General features: G+C 42.8%; 1 protein-coding gene across 1 annotated transcript; it reads right to left on the bottom strand.

The window, feature by feature from the left end:
• Positions 1-7,130: 7,130 nt before the first annotated feature.
• LOC109033619 (uncharacterized) lies at positions 7,131-15,947 on the bottom strand. The gene is made up of 8 exons (XM_019046317.2): positions 14,339-15,947; positions 13,691-13,996; positions 12,887-13,167; positions 12,215-12,320; positions 11,442-11,701; positions 8,800-8,984; positions 8,066-8,177; positions 7,131-7,395 (listed from the first exon to the last, which is right to left on the bottom strand). Exons 1-8 carry the CDS (start codon positions 15,360-15,362, stop codon positions 7,318-7,320), a joined length of 2,352 nt encoding a protein of 783 aa, XP_018901862.2. The 5' UTR covers positions 15,363-15,947; the 3' UTR covers positions 7,131-7,317.
• Between the last annotated feature and the right edge of the window lie 1,003 nt (positions 15,948-16,950).

Genomic DNA, 16,950 nt, shown 5'->3' with positions numbered 1-16,950 from the left:
CACGATCAAGATCCCCGATGCGGGGATCAGGCGCCCATCGCCAAAGGCAGACGGATTCAAGAGGAGGCAGTCAAAGGTCGGGCCCCAGCTACCGGCACGAGTCACGATCAAGATCCCCGATGCGGGGATCAGGCGCCCATCGACAAAGGCAGACGGATTCAAGAGGAGGCAATCAAAGGTCGGGTCACGGCTACCGGCGCGAGTCACGATCAAGATCCCCGATGCGGGGATCAGGCGCCCATCGCCAAAGGCAGACGGATTCAAGAGGAGGCAGTCAAAGGTCGGGTCACGGCTACCGGCGCGAGTCACGATCGAGATCCCCGATGCGGGGATCAGGCGCCCATCGCCAAAGGCAGACGGATTCAAGAGGAGGCAATCAAATTTCGGGTCATGGCTACCGCGAGTCACGATGGAGATCCCCGCATCGGGGATCAGGCGCCCATCGCCAAGGGCAGACAGATTCAAGAGGAGGCAATCAAAGGTCGGGTCCACATCCAGAACACGACGAAGACAACAATGCAGAAAACGACGAGCAGCAGGATTCAAGAGAAGACAATAAAGCAACTCGGGATCAACACGGCTATCGCGTCGAGTCACGATCGAGATCCCCGATGCGGGGATCAGGCGCTTATCGCCAAAGGCAGACGGATTCAAGAGGAGGCAATCAAAGGTCGGGTCATGGCTACCGGCGCGAGTCACGATCAAGATCCCTGATGCGGGGATCAGGCGCCCATCGACAAAGGCAGACGGATTCAAGAGGAGGCAATCAAAGGTCGGGTCACGGCTACCGGCGCGAGTCACGATCGAGATCCCTGATGCGGGGATCAGGCGCCCATCGACAAAGGCAGACGGATTCAAGAGGAGGCAATCAAAGGTCGGGTCACGGCTACCGGCGCGAGTCACGATCGAGATCCCCGATGCGGGGATCAGGCGCCCATCGCCAAAGGCAGACGGATTCAAGAGGAGGCAATCAAAGGTCGGGTCACGGCTACCGGCGCGAGTCACGATCAAGATCCCCGATGCGGGGATCAGGCGCCCATCGCAAAAGGCAGACGGATTCAAGAGGAGGCAGTCAAAGGTCGGGTCACGGCTACCGGCGCGAGTCACGATCAAGATCACAGATGCGGGGATCAGGCGCCCATCGCCAAAGGCAGACGGATTCAGGAGGAGGCAATCAAATTTCGGGTCATGGCTACCGCGAGTCACGATGGAGATCCCCGCATCGGGGATCAGGCGCCCATCGCCAAGGGCAGACGGATTCAAGAGGAGGCAATCAAAGGTCGGGTCCACATCCAGAACACGACGAAGACAACAATGCAGAAAACGACGAGCAGCAGGATTCAAGAGAAGACAATAAAGCAACTCGGGATCAACACGGCTATCGCGTCGAGTCACGATCGCGCGCGAGATCCCCGATGCGGGGATCAGGCGCTTATCGCCAAAGCAGACGGATTCAAGAGGAGGCAGTCAAAGGTCGGGTCACGGCTACCGGCGCGAGTCACGATCAAGATCCCCGATGCGGGGATCAGGCGCCCATCGCCAAAGGCAGACGAATTCAAGAGGAGGCAGTCAAAGGTCGGGCCCCGGCTACCGGCGCGAGTCACGATCAAGATCCCCGATGCAGGGATCAGGCGCCCATCGACAAAGGCAGACGGATTCAAGAGGAGGCAATCAAAGGTCGGGTCACGGCTACCGGCGCGAGTCACGATCGAGATCCCCGATGCGGGGATCAGGCGCCCATCGCCAAAGGCAGACGGATTCAAGAGGAAGCAGTCAAAGGTCGGGTCACGGCTACCGGCGCGAGTCACGATCAAGATCCCCGATGCGGGGATCAGGCGCCCATCGCCAAAGGCAGACGGATTCAAGAGGAGGCAGTCAAAGGTCGGGTCACGGCTACCGGCGCGAGTCACGATCGAGATCCCCGATGCGGGGATCAGGCGCCCATCGCCAAAGGCAGACGGATTCAAGAGGAGGCAATCAAAGGTCGGGTCACGGCTACCGGCGCGAGTCACGATCAAGATCCCCGATGCGAGATCAGGCGCCCATCGCCAAAGGCAGACGGATTCAAGAGGAGGCAATCAAATTTCGGGTCATGGCTACCGCGAGTCACGATGGAGATCCCCGCATCGGGGATCAGGCGCCCATCGCCAAGGGCAGACGGATTCAAGAGGAGGCAATCAAAGGTCGGGTCCACATCCAGAACACGACGAAGACAACAATGCAGAAAACGACGAGCAGCAGGATTCAAGAGAAGACAATAAAGCAACTCGGGATCAACACGGCTATCGCGTCGAGTCACGATCGAGATCCCGATGCGGGGATCAGGCGCTTATCGCCAAAGGCAGACGGATTCAAGAGGAGGCAATCAAAGGTCGGGTCATGGCTACCGGCGCGAGTCACGATCAAGATCCCTGATGCGGGGATCAGGCGCCCATCGACAAAGGCAGACGGATTCAAGAGGAGGCAATCAAAGGTCGGGTCACGGCTACCGGCGCGAGTCACGATCGAGATCCCCGCATCGGGGATCAGGCGCCCATCGCCAAGGGCAGACGGATTCAAGAGGAGGCAATCAAACGTCGGGTCCACATCCAGAACACGACGAAGACAACAATGCAGGAAACGACGAGCAGCAGGATTCAAGAGAAGACAATAAAGCAACTCGGGATCAACACGGCTATCGCGTCGAGTCACGATCGAGATCCTGACGGCATCGGGGATCAGCTTGGCGCCCATTGCCGAAGGCAGAAGGATCCAAACGACTTGCCAGAAAATGCTCTAACTGGGGAGGTAAAAGAAAACGAAAAAGACGACGAGCGAAAAAATCCACCAACTATAGAAGGCGCCCATCGCCAAAGGCAGACGGTTTCAAGAGGAGGCAATCAAAGGTCAGGTCAGGGCTTCCAGCGCGAGTCACGATTGAGATCCCCGATGCGGGGATCAGGCGCCCATCGCCAAAGGCAGACGGATTCAAGAGGAGGCAGTCAAAAGTCAGGTCAGGGCTTCCAGCGCGAGTCACGATTGAGATCCCCGATGCGGGGATCAGGCGCCCATCGCCAAAGGCAGACGGATTCAAGAGGAGGCAGTCAAAGGTCGGGTCACGGCTACCGGCGCGAGTCACGATCAAGATCCCCGATACTGGGATCAAGCGCCCATCGCCAAAGGCAGACGGATTCAAGAGGAGGCAGTCAAAGGTCGGGTCATGGCTACCGCGAGTCACGATGGAGATCCCCGCATCGGGGATCAGGCGCCCATCGCCAAGGGCAGACGGATTCAAGAGGAGGCAATCAAAGGTCGGGTCCACATCCAGAACACGACGAAGACAACAATGCAGAAAACGACGAGCAGCAGGATTCAAGAGAAGACAATAAAGCAACTCGGGATCAACACGGCTATCGCGTCGAGTCACGATCGAGATCCCCGATGCGGGGATCAGGCGCTTATCGCCAAAGGCAGACGGATTCAAGAGGAGGCAATCAAAGGTCGGGTCATGGCTACCGGCGCGAGTCACGATGAAGATCCCCGATGCGGGGATCAGGCGCCCATCGCCAAAGGCAGACGGATTCAAGAGGAGGCAGTCAAAGGTCGGGTCACGGCTACCGGCGCGAGTCACGATCGAAGATCCCCGATGCGGGGATCAGGCGCCCATCGCCAAAGGCAGACGGATTCAAGAGGAGGCAGTCAAAAGTCAGGTCAGGGCTTCCAGCGCGAGTCACGATTGAGATCCCCGATGCGGGGATCAGGCGCCCATCGCCAAAGGCAGACGGATTCAAGAGGAGGCAGTCAAAGGTCGGGTCACGGCTACCGGCGCGAGTCACGATCGAGATCCCCGATGCGGGGATCAAGCGCCCATCGCCAAAGGCAGACGGATTCAAGAGGAGGCAGTCAAAGGTCGGGTCATGGCTACCGCGAGTCACGATGGAGATCCCCGCATCGGGGATCAGGCGCCCATCGCCAAGGGCAGACGGATTCAAGAGGAGGCAATCAAAGGTCGGGTCCACATCCAGAACACGACGAAGACAACAATGCAGAAAACGACGAGCAGCAGGATTCAAGAGAAGACAATAAAGCAACTCGGGATCAACACGGCTATCGCGTCGAGTCACGATCGAGATCCCCGATGCGGGGATCAGGCGCTTATCGCCAAAGGCAGACGGATTCAAGAGGAGGCAATCAAAGGTCGGGTCATGGCTACCGGCGCGAGTCACGATGAAGATCCCCGATGCGGGGATCAGGCGCCCATCGCCAAAGGCAGACGGATTCAAGAGGAGGCAGTCAAAGGTCGGGTCACGGCTACCGGCGCGAGTCACGATGAAGATCCCCGATGCGGGGATCAGGCGCCCATCGCCAAAGGCAGACGGATTCAAGAGGAGGCAGTCAAAGGTCGGGTCACGGCTACCGGCGCGAGTCACGATCAAGATCACCGATGCGGGGATCAGGCGCCCATCGCCAAAGGCAGACGGATTCAAGAGGAGGCAGTCAAAGGTCGGGCCCCGGCTACCGGCGCGAGTCACGATCAAGATCCCCGATGCAGGGATCAGGCGCCCATCGCCAAGGGCAGACGGATTCAAGAGGAGGCAATCAAAGGTCGGGTCATGGCTACCGCGAGTCACGATCGAGATCCCCGCATCGGGGATCAGGCGCCCATCGCCAAGGGCAGACGGATTCAAGAGGAGGCAATCAAAGGTCGGGTCCACATCCAGAACACGACGAAGACAACAATGCAGGAAACGACGAGCAGCAGGATTCAAGAGAAGACAATAAAGCAACTCGGGATCAACACGGCTATCGCGTCGAGTCACGATCGAGATCCTGGCGGCATCGGGGATCAGCTAGGCGCCCATTGCCGAAGGCAGAAGGATCCAAACGACTTGCCAGAAAATGCTCTAACTGGGGAAGTAAAAGAAAACGAAAAAGACGACGAGCGAAAAACTCCACCAACTATAGAAGGCGACCAGGCAGAAAATTCAATTCTAGAAAACGACGATGAAGAAAATGAAGAAAGTAAGTGAAGAAAGTAAGGTTCGTAATCTCACTATTGTTATCATTACTTCGTAATTTCCAAAATTTCCGAAATTTTCTTACAGTCTTCACTTTGGGTTACTTGGCCTGTTTACCACTAAACACATTCCATAGTTCTCTTTGCCTTAATGCTCCTAATTCTTTTTGACTTCTTATTCATTTAATTCTGTCTTCCCTGTTCTAATAACTTTGTTGTTATTTATTTTAATTATGTAAAAGCAGAAGTTTATTTATAACTAGTATGTAAGTTAAATTTAAGATTTAAAAGACCCTGCAGGTCTATAGTCATACTTTGTATATTGCTAATCTGATTACAAAAATAAATAAATAAAAAAAAAACTATTGTTATCATATACTATCATTAGGGAACTGTTAAAAAAGGACCATTTGGCGAATTAATGCTTGAACTTAGATACCCTGAATGACCAAAAGTGATGAAGTAACATGTTACGTTGTTCATGAAATGAAATATTTCTTTCTTGGTTCTTACAGGGAATCAGGAATTAACGTTCCATAAGCAGCAGATCCGATAGGTTGAATTCATGATGGCTCCCAAAGAAAATATTAAAACGATCCCCTGAGGAAAAACACTTCGCTGTTAGGATATTTTTGAACCTGTACAAGACTCAAATGTCACTAACATGATGAAAGTAGACAAGGATTGGATTGTAAGTGGCAAATGCATCCTTGGGGGGGGGGGGGGGGGGAGAGATACGGGAACATCTTCTCCATTTGCTTGACGTTTAGCATAAAGTCTCGGTAGGTAATTTTTGTTTTTTACTCACTTTCATTGATGGGTCTTTCTCGTGGACCACGGAAAAGTTACGGTTTTAATTACTAATTGTTAAAATTGCAACAATGCTAGGCAAGGACGAGAAGGCTATGATGGCTGTCACATCATACACACGTGTCTTACTGTCCCTGGCATTAAATGACCATTCAATAGGTCTCTCACTTTTTGTACTGTTTCCTTTAAACAATTTGAGACTTTTTGAGATAGTGGAGTTGAGGAAAATAAGGGGTGATACGCAAAATTTGAAATTCTCAACAATGAAAAATTGGTGAAATTCAAATGTTTCATAACCTGGAGAGGGCAAAGCGGTATCATGGGAGTTGGTTAAGCCGCGTAGCGACCAGAGGGCATAGTTTTCTTATTATTGTAATTTGTCAAAGATGGGGGAATACAGCACACCGATCAAGCAATGCTAGTCAACGGGCCGTCCAAATATTTTTTTCCTCGGACCCGTTTTTTTGTCGTTGAATCGTTAAACTATCAAGCCCTGATGGTATTTTGCCAAAGAACCGAATGAACTGCTAATTGGAAACCCATGAGAACCTTTTCCTGTCAAAACCGTTTTATTTCGTTTTACAGTAACTTCAAAAAACCTTTTTTACGCTAGAAGGAGTTAAATCTAGAATGTTTTTTCCGCCGCACTTGAGTGGGTACTTCGGACTCATTATCTATACAGGGTGTCTCACGCTTGGCTGTGTTATCAAAACCTGCCTTGAATATTGTTTCAATCTTTGTCGTTATTCGTATCATTTTTGGCATTTTCAAAACGAGGGTTTTTTGGCCATTGAAAATTTGACAAATCCGCCCAATTGTTTCTGTACTTTCAAAAAAAGAGTTTAAAAATAGGTGTCACTGACCTATTGTGGAAGATATTCTCTTTTTTTTTATAAAAAAATTAACTTCCCAATGCCGAAGAGACGAGAGCTAAAGCTCCAAAGAATAACGACGGTGTAAGTCGGCAATCACATAACTCGTTGGCCGTGTTTGAAAATCTCCGCCTCTATGTTATTTTTTTAAAGGAGAACATTTTGACATCATTCCTTGAAGTTTTTGCAGAATTTTCCTCTCACAGAGAAGAAAAATCATGGCAGTTTTAAAGAATTACCTTTGAGTAGTTTTCCGTTAAAAAAATCAAGTATAACAAGAAGTCTGCGACGTCGCAAACCGAGTTATGTGATTGCCGACTAACACCGTCGATAAATAGAAAAGGCCTGATAGGTCCCTGAAATGCAAATTCTTAACTGTATACTATTTGGAATGCAAAAGATTGAGAGATAATTCTTCAATCAATGGGAGGAGTAAAAATATAGGAGTCATCTGATGATAAACTGAAAGTGTATGATCTAGCACATACATTATTGCTGCAAAATTACAGAATCACTTAGTAATTCGCCATACGGCGATGTAAAGGCAACTTTTTTACATGTAATAGTCCTGCGATACTCCAGAAGAGCAAGATCACAGCTACTTAAATGACTGGCAGCAAGCGTTCAGGAAATCCTTGACTAGACAACAGCTCCATATTGAAGTATAGGAACTAGTAACTGGCATGCCGTTTTGGTGTAGGTGACACTATTGGAAGTCTGCGGAGGAAAGAGACGAAAATCATTAATGTTTCAGTAACACTAGGTTCTGAAAATTGGACAAAAACATTGTAAAACCTTTTAAGGGCCCGCAAATAATTAAATATCCAGGCCTTGATAAATTTAAAGGAGTGAGGCAAATTTTTAAATGCATGTGGTTAAAATCATTTATTTCTGCGTGCAGTCGCATCAGTGAATCTTCATTTGCTCTAGATAAAACCCATCCATTCTGAACTTATTTCTTTTATATGAATTTATTATTATTTTTATACTACTATTTTATACAATTCATAAATTGAAAATACATAAATTTTTTTTCAAGTTGAAGGTCTTTTCCACAAAATACATAATTTCAAAGGTACAATTAATTTTGTTTGGCCTTCATGATTGATGATGATTTTAAGAGGCATCAATAAAAGAGAAAAACTGCTTCAAAACTTCACCAAAAAATCCAATGTTAATAGATGAGGAATCCACAAAATGTACTGTTGAATAAGCAGGAATTCAGAAAATGTACGGCAAATGAGTGGGAGTTTCGAAAGATAAATAAAAAAAGGGGTGAATAAAAGAGCTCAAGGCAGTAAAAAATCAATCTCTACACCTGTATTGCATCTTATACGAGATAAAATAATTTTTTTGGAGTAATTCTATGGAGGGATAGATTGCTCACCTCTTTTGATATGTGAGATGTTTTTGCTGTGTCAGAGGGGTCAATTTGACGTAGCTTCAGCGAAAATTGTTCAGCTGTGATCTCAAGTTTGGAACAAATGCATTTTCCAAAACTGAAACAAGATAGAGAACAAAGTGAGATAAGTTAAAGACTTGGCTAGTTCAACACCTAAAAATCGTAAAATATTGCAAAAAAAGGATTTATGTTCTTGTCTACATATTTCTGTCATTCATGGCGACAGTTTCATCAAATTGAACTATACTGTTGTTGATGGGCGTTCACTGCTTGGCTATTTTCTCACCATGCCAACACTACTTGGCGAACAGTGAGACATGAACACTCTAGTTTATGGTCACACATAGTAAGAGCCATCTCCAAAAATTAAAGTGGGTAAAAAATGTCCGGTCTTGCAATCTTCAGATTATATGCTTGTTGAAGAAACTGTTCGGCAGAAATAAGACAAGATTTCTTGGCCCATTAAATGCCACTTTATTGAATTTTCAAGATGCAGTTTAAGCACACCCAATCTTGTAAAACATAAGGACACGTGTAAATTGAGGAATATTTTGGGAAGTAAAAAACAAAAATGATCATCTCTTTGAAAGAGTTACAAAAACATAATCTTCCAGAGATCGTGATAAGAGGAAAAATTCTGACAGAGTAAAATTCTCAGTGATTCTTACACTCTTAAAAAACCTGAAAATAGTAGCAGAGAACAAGCAAAAACAACAAACCTCATGAGTGACTCTGTCTCAGAGACAGTGCTGTGTTTTTGCTTGATAACCAACATTTCTGCTGCTCGGTGGAAAATCAGCATAGCTGCAGCACAGATTTCGGCTAAGGAAGATATAATAATTTGGTGCAGCTCCAAGGGGTTTGTGAAGTCTTTGTTTAATCGATTTTCTACAGAATCACTGGCCTGAAATCATTTAGAGATTAAAATTTATTAAGTTAGGATCTTCCCTTTTATACATGAAAAAAAAAAAATTAAATCATAAAATGACCAGTTGGTATGAATAATTTTAACACAATAATAGAAGTGACATAATTTTTGGGGAAAAAACTCTTCATGGGAAGAAAAAGATTTAAAGATTAACTTCTCAGTAAGATGCACTTTTGAATACTTGACACTGATTAAATAGTGGATGGAGAACGTAGCAATTTGCAAAGGGCCCGTTGCAAACTTTTGCTAAAGCAAAAATAAGAGTTGCTACTCCAAAAAAGTGTCTCAAATATCACAATTGCATCGGCAAAGTCTGAAATGCACTCCTTACTTCACAATTTGCGTAAGAAATTTGCGTTTTTTCCAGCTTCCCGCTTCAAAATGATACCACGGCATAGGTGAACATTTCGTTAGAGGAGTTCTTCTTTCCAACCCTTGCTCACAAGAATAATACGCAATATTCAACATAGCCGACGCCAATCCGCCGAAACACATTTGACGGGACGATGATTCTAACCACGTGATAACAATCGGTGTGTTTACATTCACATTTTTCTCTGTTGTTAGATATCCACCTTGATTGACCTCGTGCTCTCCTCCACTTCCGGGCGGAAGCGTCGACCATGTTGAGCAGGGATTGAATGGAACAACTCCTCTAATGAAATGTTCACCTTTGCCGTAGTATCCTTTTGGAAGCGGAAAGCTTAAAAAAACGCAAATTTCTTACGCAGATAGTGAAGTTAGGAGTGCATTTCAGAGTTTGTCAATGCACTCATCATTTTTGAGACATTATCTGTAAGGAACAACTCTTATTTCTGCAAAAATTTGCAACAGGCCCATTATTTAAAGTTAATGGACGCTGGGCAAGGTACGAACAAGAGAACTCATATTCTTTTCAAAATTTTACATAAAAATTCACACAGTGGAAAGTTTGAAGATCAACTTCGTCAGAATATTTAGGTATTTGGAATTAACATTACTTAAATGTTGCAGAGGTAAATGACATCACTTATGAAATTTTTAATCCATTTACTCAATAGTACGTTTGAAATGAATTCAGGAGTTGAATGCTCAGGAGTTAATTCCAAACTTACCATTGCGTTACGTGTTCCTTACAAAAAAATTTATAGATGAAGCCTGACATGTGCTTTAGTTCATAACTTGTCTATCTACTGGCTAATCAGTTGTTCAGACTTAAATCTAATAAATCAATTTCAAAATTATCTGTTGTGTGCACCATTTCTACAGGAAAGCCTTCCTCTGTGGTTGGAATTGTCGATTTATCGAATCGATGGTTTCTTTATCTCCTTGCAACGGCACTGGTGCCCGACAATAACGAGATATCGAAATTTAAGCCCACAAATCACTCAATCGGTCCGATGAGTAGTTTTGGCAGGGGACCTAGATCCATTGCTCTTGATCTCTATACAATATCGATATCTCGTTACTGTCGGGCACCACCGCCGTTGCAGAGAGATAGCAGAAACCATCGATTCGATAAATAAACAATTCCAACTACAGAATAACGCTGAACGTGATTAAATAAGTAATACATTTTTTTTTGTGATTGCGGTGGCGGTTTCCATGAAAACTGGCAACCCCGCCTCTACGCGAATTCCGACGGAAATTAGGCAATGTTGTGAACACCATGTCGCAAATGGTCAGTTTAGGTTAGCTGAACGTGATTAAATGAGTACTACTTTAAATTGTGATCGCAGCGGTGGTTTTCATTGAAAACCGGCAACACTGCCGCTACTTGAATTCTTAAAAATCGTGTAAAAGTTTCAAAAAAGTGCAAATCATGGGCTGACTTTTCGAATTTTGCTTGGTCTAGGCGTTTTGCTTTAACACGGAGTCGCGAAACGTACCGAAACGAGCGTCAATATCGGGCGTCGGGCGTGTTGCCGAATTTTCAAATCGCTATAACTCGTGTTCCCTAAGTCTCTCAGAAAAGTATAATATATCAATGGATGCGGAATCGAACGAACAATAATTCCGACAGGTTTTTATTCAATCCCCACCAACCGCAAACACTTTTTTAGGCGGTAACGTGATTTTAAATAATTACGAAAATTAAAAAAATGACCGAAACGTGGCAACAGTGGAGTCAAATTAAAATTTCTTTTGCATAGGTCGATAGAACGTAATTTTTTGCGTTTTTTGGTATAAATACGAGCTCTGTAACTGCATTTTTGCGAAAGTTATGGATGTTTGAAGGTTACGACTTTAGAAAATGGCAACGCTGTTTCCCTGGGGTTCCTGCAAAAACGGAGCTAGGGATAAGCCTCTCTCAACTAGTACTATCAGCCTACAAAGTTTCGTACTTTTGGAATGAATAAAATGAGTGACCTAAAACTTACAATACCGACCAAACTTTTCAATCTTAAAAACAAATGGGTTTAGAATTTTGAGTAGATGTAAATAAATGCATACCTCTAGTAACTTGCTGTATTGAATTTCCACATCTAATTGAGTTAGAACTTCTTTAATTTTGAGTTTAAATTGAGCATTATCAGCCATCGCCTCCTTTGAGATACTTTCGTCATCTTCAGGTAACTCACAAAATTCTTCAATCTCCAGAAGTGTTTCTTTGAAATTTGTAGCTTCTTTGCCAGAGAATGTCAGTGCAAGAGAATCTAATTTTATTTGACACTGTTTGGATATCATTTCCAAAGCTTCCAAATGAACAAGCCCTGAAAAAATACATGTGAGCGTAAAATACACATAACGCAACAGTCTTCAGAGTAATAAGATGGAATAAGGAAAAAAACTACAATGCTGGAGGAATATGAGAGGCACATTTAAAAATCGATTTTTCTCTCTCCAAATAATTTTTCCAATAACTCATCATCATTGAAAAGAGTTGGGGTAGTATTCCAATTCAAAGGAAGTTTGTGGTGACAGAAACTTAGCTGTTTTTGTTTCATCTGCAAATTATCTTCTCGGACGCTTATGATCCTTGAGTTGCACTTACCAAAATTAATCTAACTAGCAGTTTGGCTGTCATGCTTTAAGCATTTTCTACAGGTTAACGTAGCCTCTATCAAACGGACACGATTGATATTTGGTACTCAGTTTCATTTTTTGTTTCTGCTTCATGCATTATAGATTTTTTTAATAATTGTATTCTACGAGGGAACAAATGAATGCTCGCAAGAGGCTATTCTAATGCGTAAAATTACTTTCTGAAGAAAATAAAGTCTCACCTTCAAAGTCATCGAATAAGATTTCAAAATTAGCTTTGCTTTCAATTAGTGCTGATTCATTCTTCCGACTTGATGTCTCTGCTTTTTCTTTTGCCTCTCGTAACACCTAAACCAATGGATAGGACGTTATGTTTATTTTTAGACATTACATCTACTTAATTTACAAACATATAATTATAGTGGTGTAGAAAAAGTTCCATTCACACTCTTCTTTTACTGTGAGGCTGTCTAATAACATCGTTTTAAATTTTTTGAGCATACACTGCATAAGAGGAGAAAAATTGAAATAAATTTTCAATTTTTTTTGCAGTATAACAGTACCGACTGGGTATTTTTTACCTTGAGAGCCATAAGAAAAATAATTGTAGTGTATGCAGCGTGAGTAGAACTTCAAAATGTTCCTGATTTTCTATCATAATTTACTTTCTGAATGGAGAAATATTAAACTTCATTTCTTGAAAACTTTCATTCTTTGTGCTAAGAATATGCTGTGATAATTTCATGCGATAGTGTTGGTTCGTTCTTAGATAAAATAAAAGTGGAGTGGATATTTTGAAACACCGCAAATGAGATTCTAGTTTTTGCAGTTTTACTTTCAAGATGTTAATTTACTTCATTCAATGTAAAAAAACCTAAGAGATTATAGAGACAAACAAGTGCCTGATTACATACCTGAGATAAAACTGGCTTTCCAGGTTCAGCAACAAACTCTCGAAGCTTAGCTCGTTTTTTTTTCAGCCCCGGGTCTCCTTCTTGTAGGACTTCCATCGTCTTCTTTCCTATTGTCTCAAGAGTGTCCAAACCAGTGGTGAGAACTTTATTGCCTGTTGACTCCACAAACTTTGTCCAACTGCTGACAGAAAACAAATTACCACCAAAGCTGACACTATCCTCTTCTTTCGGTATTTCTGTTGGTTCTTTACTGGTACTTTTTTCTGGAGCATTTGAATCACCTAAAAAACAAAAATTTCTGATTTAAGACTGTCCACAGGAAAAGTATGACCGGTTTTCCCTCCAAATTTTTACACAAAGAGTATAAGCGTCTAATTTATTCTGACTTGCAATTTCAGGAAAAATACCAAATTGGGAAACGCTCAAAAATTTAAAACAATCCACCTTGTTTATTTTAAACAAAGGCTGAGACGATCTTACACTTCCTAAATCCTTGGAAACTATACCCTACAGTCTGACTAAAGGTAGAAAACTTGCAGATTATTGCTGTGCACTATTCCTTCAAGACAACTCCATTAATAAGTACCTACAGTTCCTATGTTCTCGAGAGAATAGGCTGTGAATCATTCTCTCTTTAAACCAAAGCTTACTTTGCAAAAGACCATCTTCAGTGTCTACATCTTACATTTATGATTTCCAAATTGTTCTATGAACTTTTGTGAATAATTTTATTAGGAATGCAATTTGATACATTAGAGTCTCCATAACTTCTGTGAAATAATCAAAGAGTGAAAAAAAACTGACCGAGCTCTTTCTGAGCTAGGAGGATCTCTGATGGATCTGGTGCACCGATAGTTGACTCAAATGCGGAGGTAACATTGCTTGTGATTGACGATAGGCCCTCGGTAGCAGAGGAGAGTATGTTGGTTACTCCCCAACCGAACCATCCATCTTGGTTTCCTTGTTGTTGATTGGCTGCATATTTCTCTGGTACAGCCGCTTTTGAGGTTGTCATGGGAAGAGTGGAACGCCCAGAAACATTTTTACTTTCTGCTTCATCGACTAAGATGCTATCTTTTGTAGGTTGTGATGTCTTTGAAGGCTCCAGACCTGTGAATCAAATTAGACTTTACAATAAGGACCAAAAAAATAATTTACTGCTACCTATGTAATTTTTTAAACTTCATGAACAGTGATCACAAGAACCTCATAATTGAATTCACCTTAGTTTCTTTTAGATTTAAGTATACAGCACTAAAAATTGAAAAAAGGCAATACGTGCCAAAACCCTCAAAATCTGCTACGCTGAGTAGCTTCATTTGAAATTGAAAATATTTTTTACAGAATGCGTTGCAACAGAGAATCAATACTTGAGGTTAAACCTATTCAATAGTTAAGGAGAAATGTAATACTTACATGGAATTTCTTTGGCAAAATTACTCAATAAATTACCTTTTTTTGATTTTTCAGTTTCTGATCGTTCAGGGGAAAAAGTCACCTCTTCTGTGTCCCATCCATCATTCCACCCTTCATCGTCTTCAAGGTTTGCCGTAATTCCTGCGTCCGATGGGGCTACAGTTTCTCCTGATGATAACTTGGCTTCAATCAAATCATCTTCAATTTCAAAATCATCATCCCATCCATCATTCTGTGAGCTTTCAGGTACATTTCTATCGTTATTTGGGAGAGAGAGCTCAGAATTTTTCAGGGAAGAACTCTTCAAAGATGTCTGAGAAGGAAGTTGATCAGAATTTCCACTGCTTGTGGACTCTGAACCTTTCCTGACATTATGTACCTGTTCTTCTGATTGTTTGACTTTTACCACATCAGAGTTGACGACAGTAGTGGCTATTTTAGTTTGGAGAACACACTTTGGAGTTTCAGAACTTAAATCGTTGTCTGACAAGGGCTCTACGTCCCAACCCTCATCTTCAAAATTTTCATTGTCTTCTGGACAATGAAGCACATCTACCTCCTGTTGCTCTAAATAGGAAGAATTATCTGATTCAAGTTTTGAGATCTTCTCATTCTGAGGAATTGGCTCTGTGGTAGAAGTTTTTGAGGTGGTTACTTCAGGAGCTGATGAAGCAACTTTCTTAGCATGACTGTCTGATGCCTCATCTTCAAATTTGTCAGCAGCTATATTCGAAATTGGCTTTACAACAGCTTCTTCACGCGTGCCTGAAACCTTCGTTGCTGGCACAGATGAGGCAGAAGGTATTTCCTCATTCTTTTGGTTAAGCTTTCTAGCAAGAGATTCTTCTGCATTTGTTGCGCTTTCATGCAGACTCAATTTTTGAAGACCAGCGTTGATATTTATCTTCTTGCTTTGAGGCTGAACAATTTCAGGAGCGACATCTGATGTCGCCTTGTTTGAATACGCTGCACTACTCAGAGTAAGAGGTGTCTTAGGCTCTTCATTATCGGAGAGTTCTTCATCTGCACTTTCAAACTGGTCACTATCAGAATCAGCCATGATAGTGGATCTGCACTTTTCGTGATGTAGCAGTCACTATTTATTTTATTATTATAAAGGCAATGTTTCATACATTACCTGGAACCACCATTCGCAAAAATTTGGCAAAACACACAAGCACTGATATAAGATAAAAGATTTAGGGACGATATGTCACTGATGCTGGAGGAAAGAAGGGAGACAAGAATTAGGTCTTTTTGTCTCTTATCACTATCAGAGGATAAAACATCAAGCTTCCTCATAAAAAACGCTACGACACTGTTTAAAAACGTGCATAAGTCGTCATCATCATAATTTAATAAAAATAAAGCCTCTATTTTGCTGACAAGAGGAAATTAACCTCAAATGAAATTCGTTTGTTTCCAATTGCTACGTTGTCACTCGCGAACCATCGCTCAACGCTCACTGACTCAAATTCAGAAAAATTGCTCGAAAAACCAACATTGTTAATCAGACGCTAAAATTAGAGCCATAAATGTGATAAAGAATGCAGTAATATCTTTAAATTAACACAATTTAACTACAGAATGCTGAGATATCCGTGTTTTCATACGAAGCACTGATAACACCCCAAAACAAAACAACTACCCCTTTTTGGAGAGAACTTTCCTTTCACTCTGGGCTATTTAATCAATGTAAAATCTCGAAAAATCTCGATCGCTAGTGAGATTCTCCTCTGTTCTCTTGTAAAAAATCGCTTGAAAAAGCGATTTTTTGTATGTGTGAGTGCGCTCCCATAAGATCTGATGTAACCGCTTATTGTATTAGTGTGTATTTTACAGGGGTTTTTCGAGACTACCGATAGTCGCTGTTCGATACGTCGATACGTCGATTCAATTCTAAACCTACCAACCCTTTCCTACAAAATACCCTGTTCCTTCTGAGTTTCCTTAACTTTGCCTTCTTTAACTCCGTTTCTAAATAAACTGTATTAATTATCTGAAGTTCTTTATATCTTAAAGCTTCAATTTCCAATATGAATTTCCTAACTTTTTCACCATTTTCCTTATAAAACAAAATCAATTTACGTATGTACTTTTTACCCTTGTGTTTAGCGCTTGTTTCATTTGTGCGTCAGCTTTGATACAATGGCGGATTGTTTACGTTCATTTTATAGTTGAGCATTTTCCAATTTTTTCCTTTAAATCTCTTCGAAAAAGTCCCAAAATGACTTAGCACTCTTTAAATAAGTAATTCACCCCTTCAACTTAACATTGATGGTACTTTGGATGGTTCCACCTTTTGCAGTGAGAGAAACTGAATTGCCGAGTTTCTGAGCTGGCTATGGCTGGCTCCTTGGTTTGTCCGTGTCCTTCGGTTTGATTTGTGATTTGTGCAACTTCCTTAATGGATAATCTTACTTATCAAAATACTCTTTGACTGTGCGTGGAGTGTAATTTTGTCTTGAGTCTTGACAGCATTAGCACCATGTGAATCAAAATTTCAATCAACTCCATTTTTGCCGCAGGGTAGGGATCCTTTAGCTATCCTACCGCTATCAGAGTGCTGTCGAGAAACTAATCACAACTGTCGGTATGTTCTGTTGAGCAGTTATGTAAATATAAAACGGTTGTATTTGTTAGTCAAT

Source organism: Bemisia tabaci, chromosome 4, assembly GCF_918797505.1.
Source record: "Bemisia tabaci chromosome 4, PGI_BMITA_v3".
Taxonomy (NCBI): domain Eukaryota; kingdom Metazoa; phylum Arthropoda; class Insecta; order Hemiptera; family Aleyrodidae; genus Bemisia; species Bemisia tabaci.
The sequence above is the reverse complement of the archived record's forward strand: the minus strand, read 5'-3'. Positions and strand labels throughout refer to the sequence as shown.

Bases quoted from the DNA above. Each gene is read 5' to 3' on its own strand.
- LOC109033619 (XM_019046317.2), bottom strand. From the start codon at position 15,362: ATGGCTGATTCTGATAGTGACCAGTTTGAAAGTGCAGATGAAGAACTC. The intron at 13,997-14,338 runs GTAATTTATTGA...TTTGATTCACAG, and splicing joins AACTGAAAAATCAAAAAAAG to GTCTGGAGCCTTCAAAGACA. The intron at 11,702-12,214 runs GTGAGACTTTAT...GTATTTTTTCAG, and splicing joins CTTATTCGATGACTTTGAAG to GGCTTGTTCATTTGGAAGCT.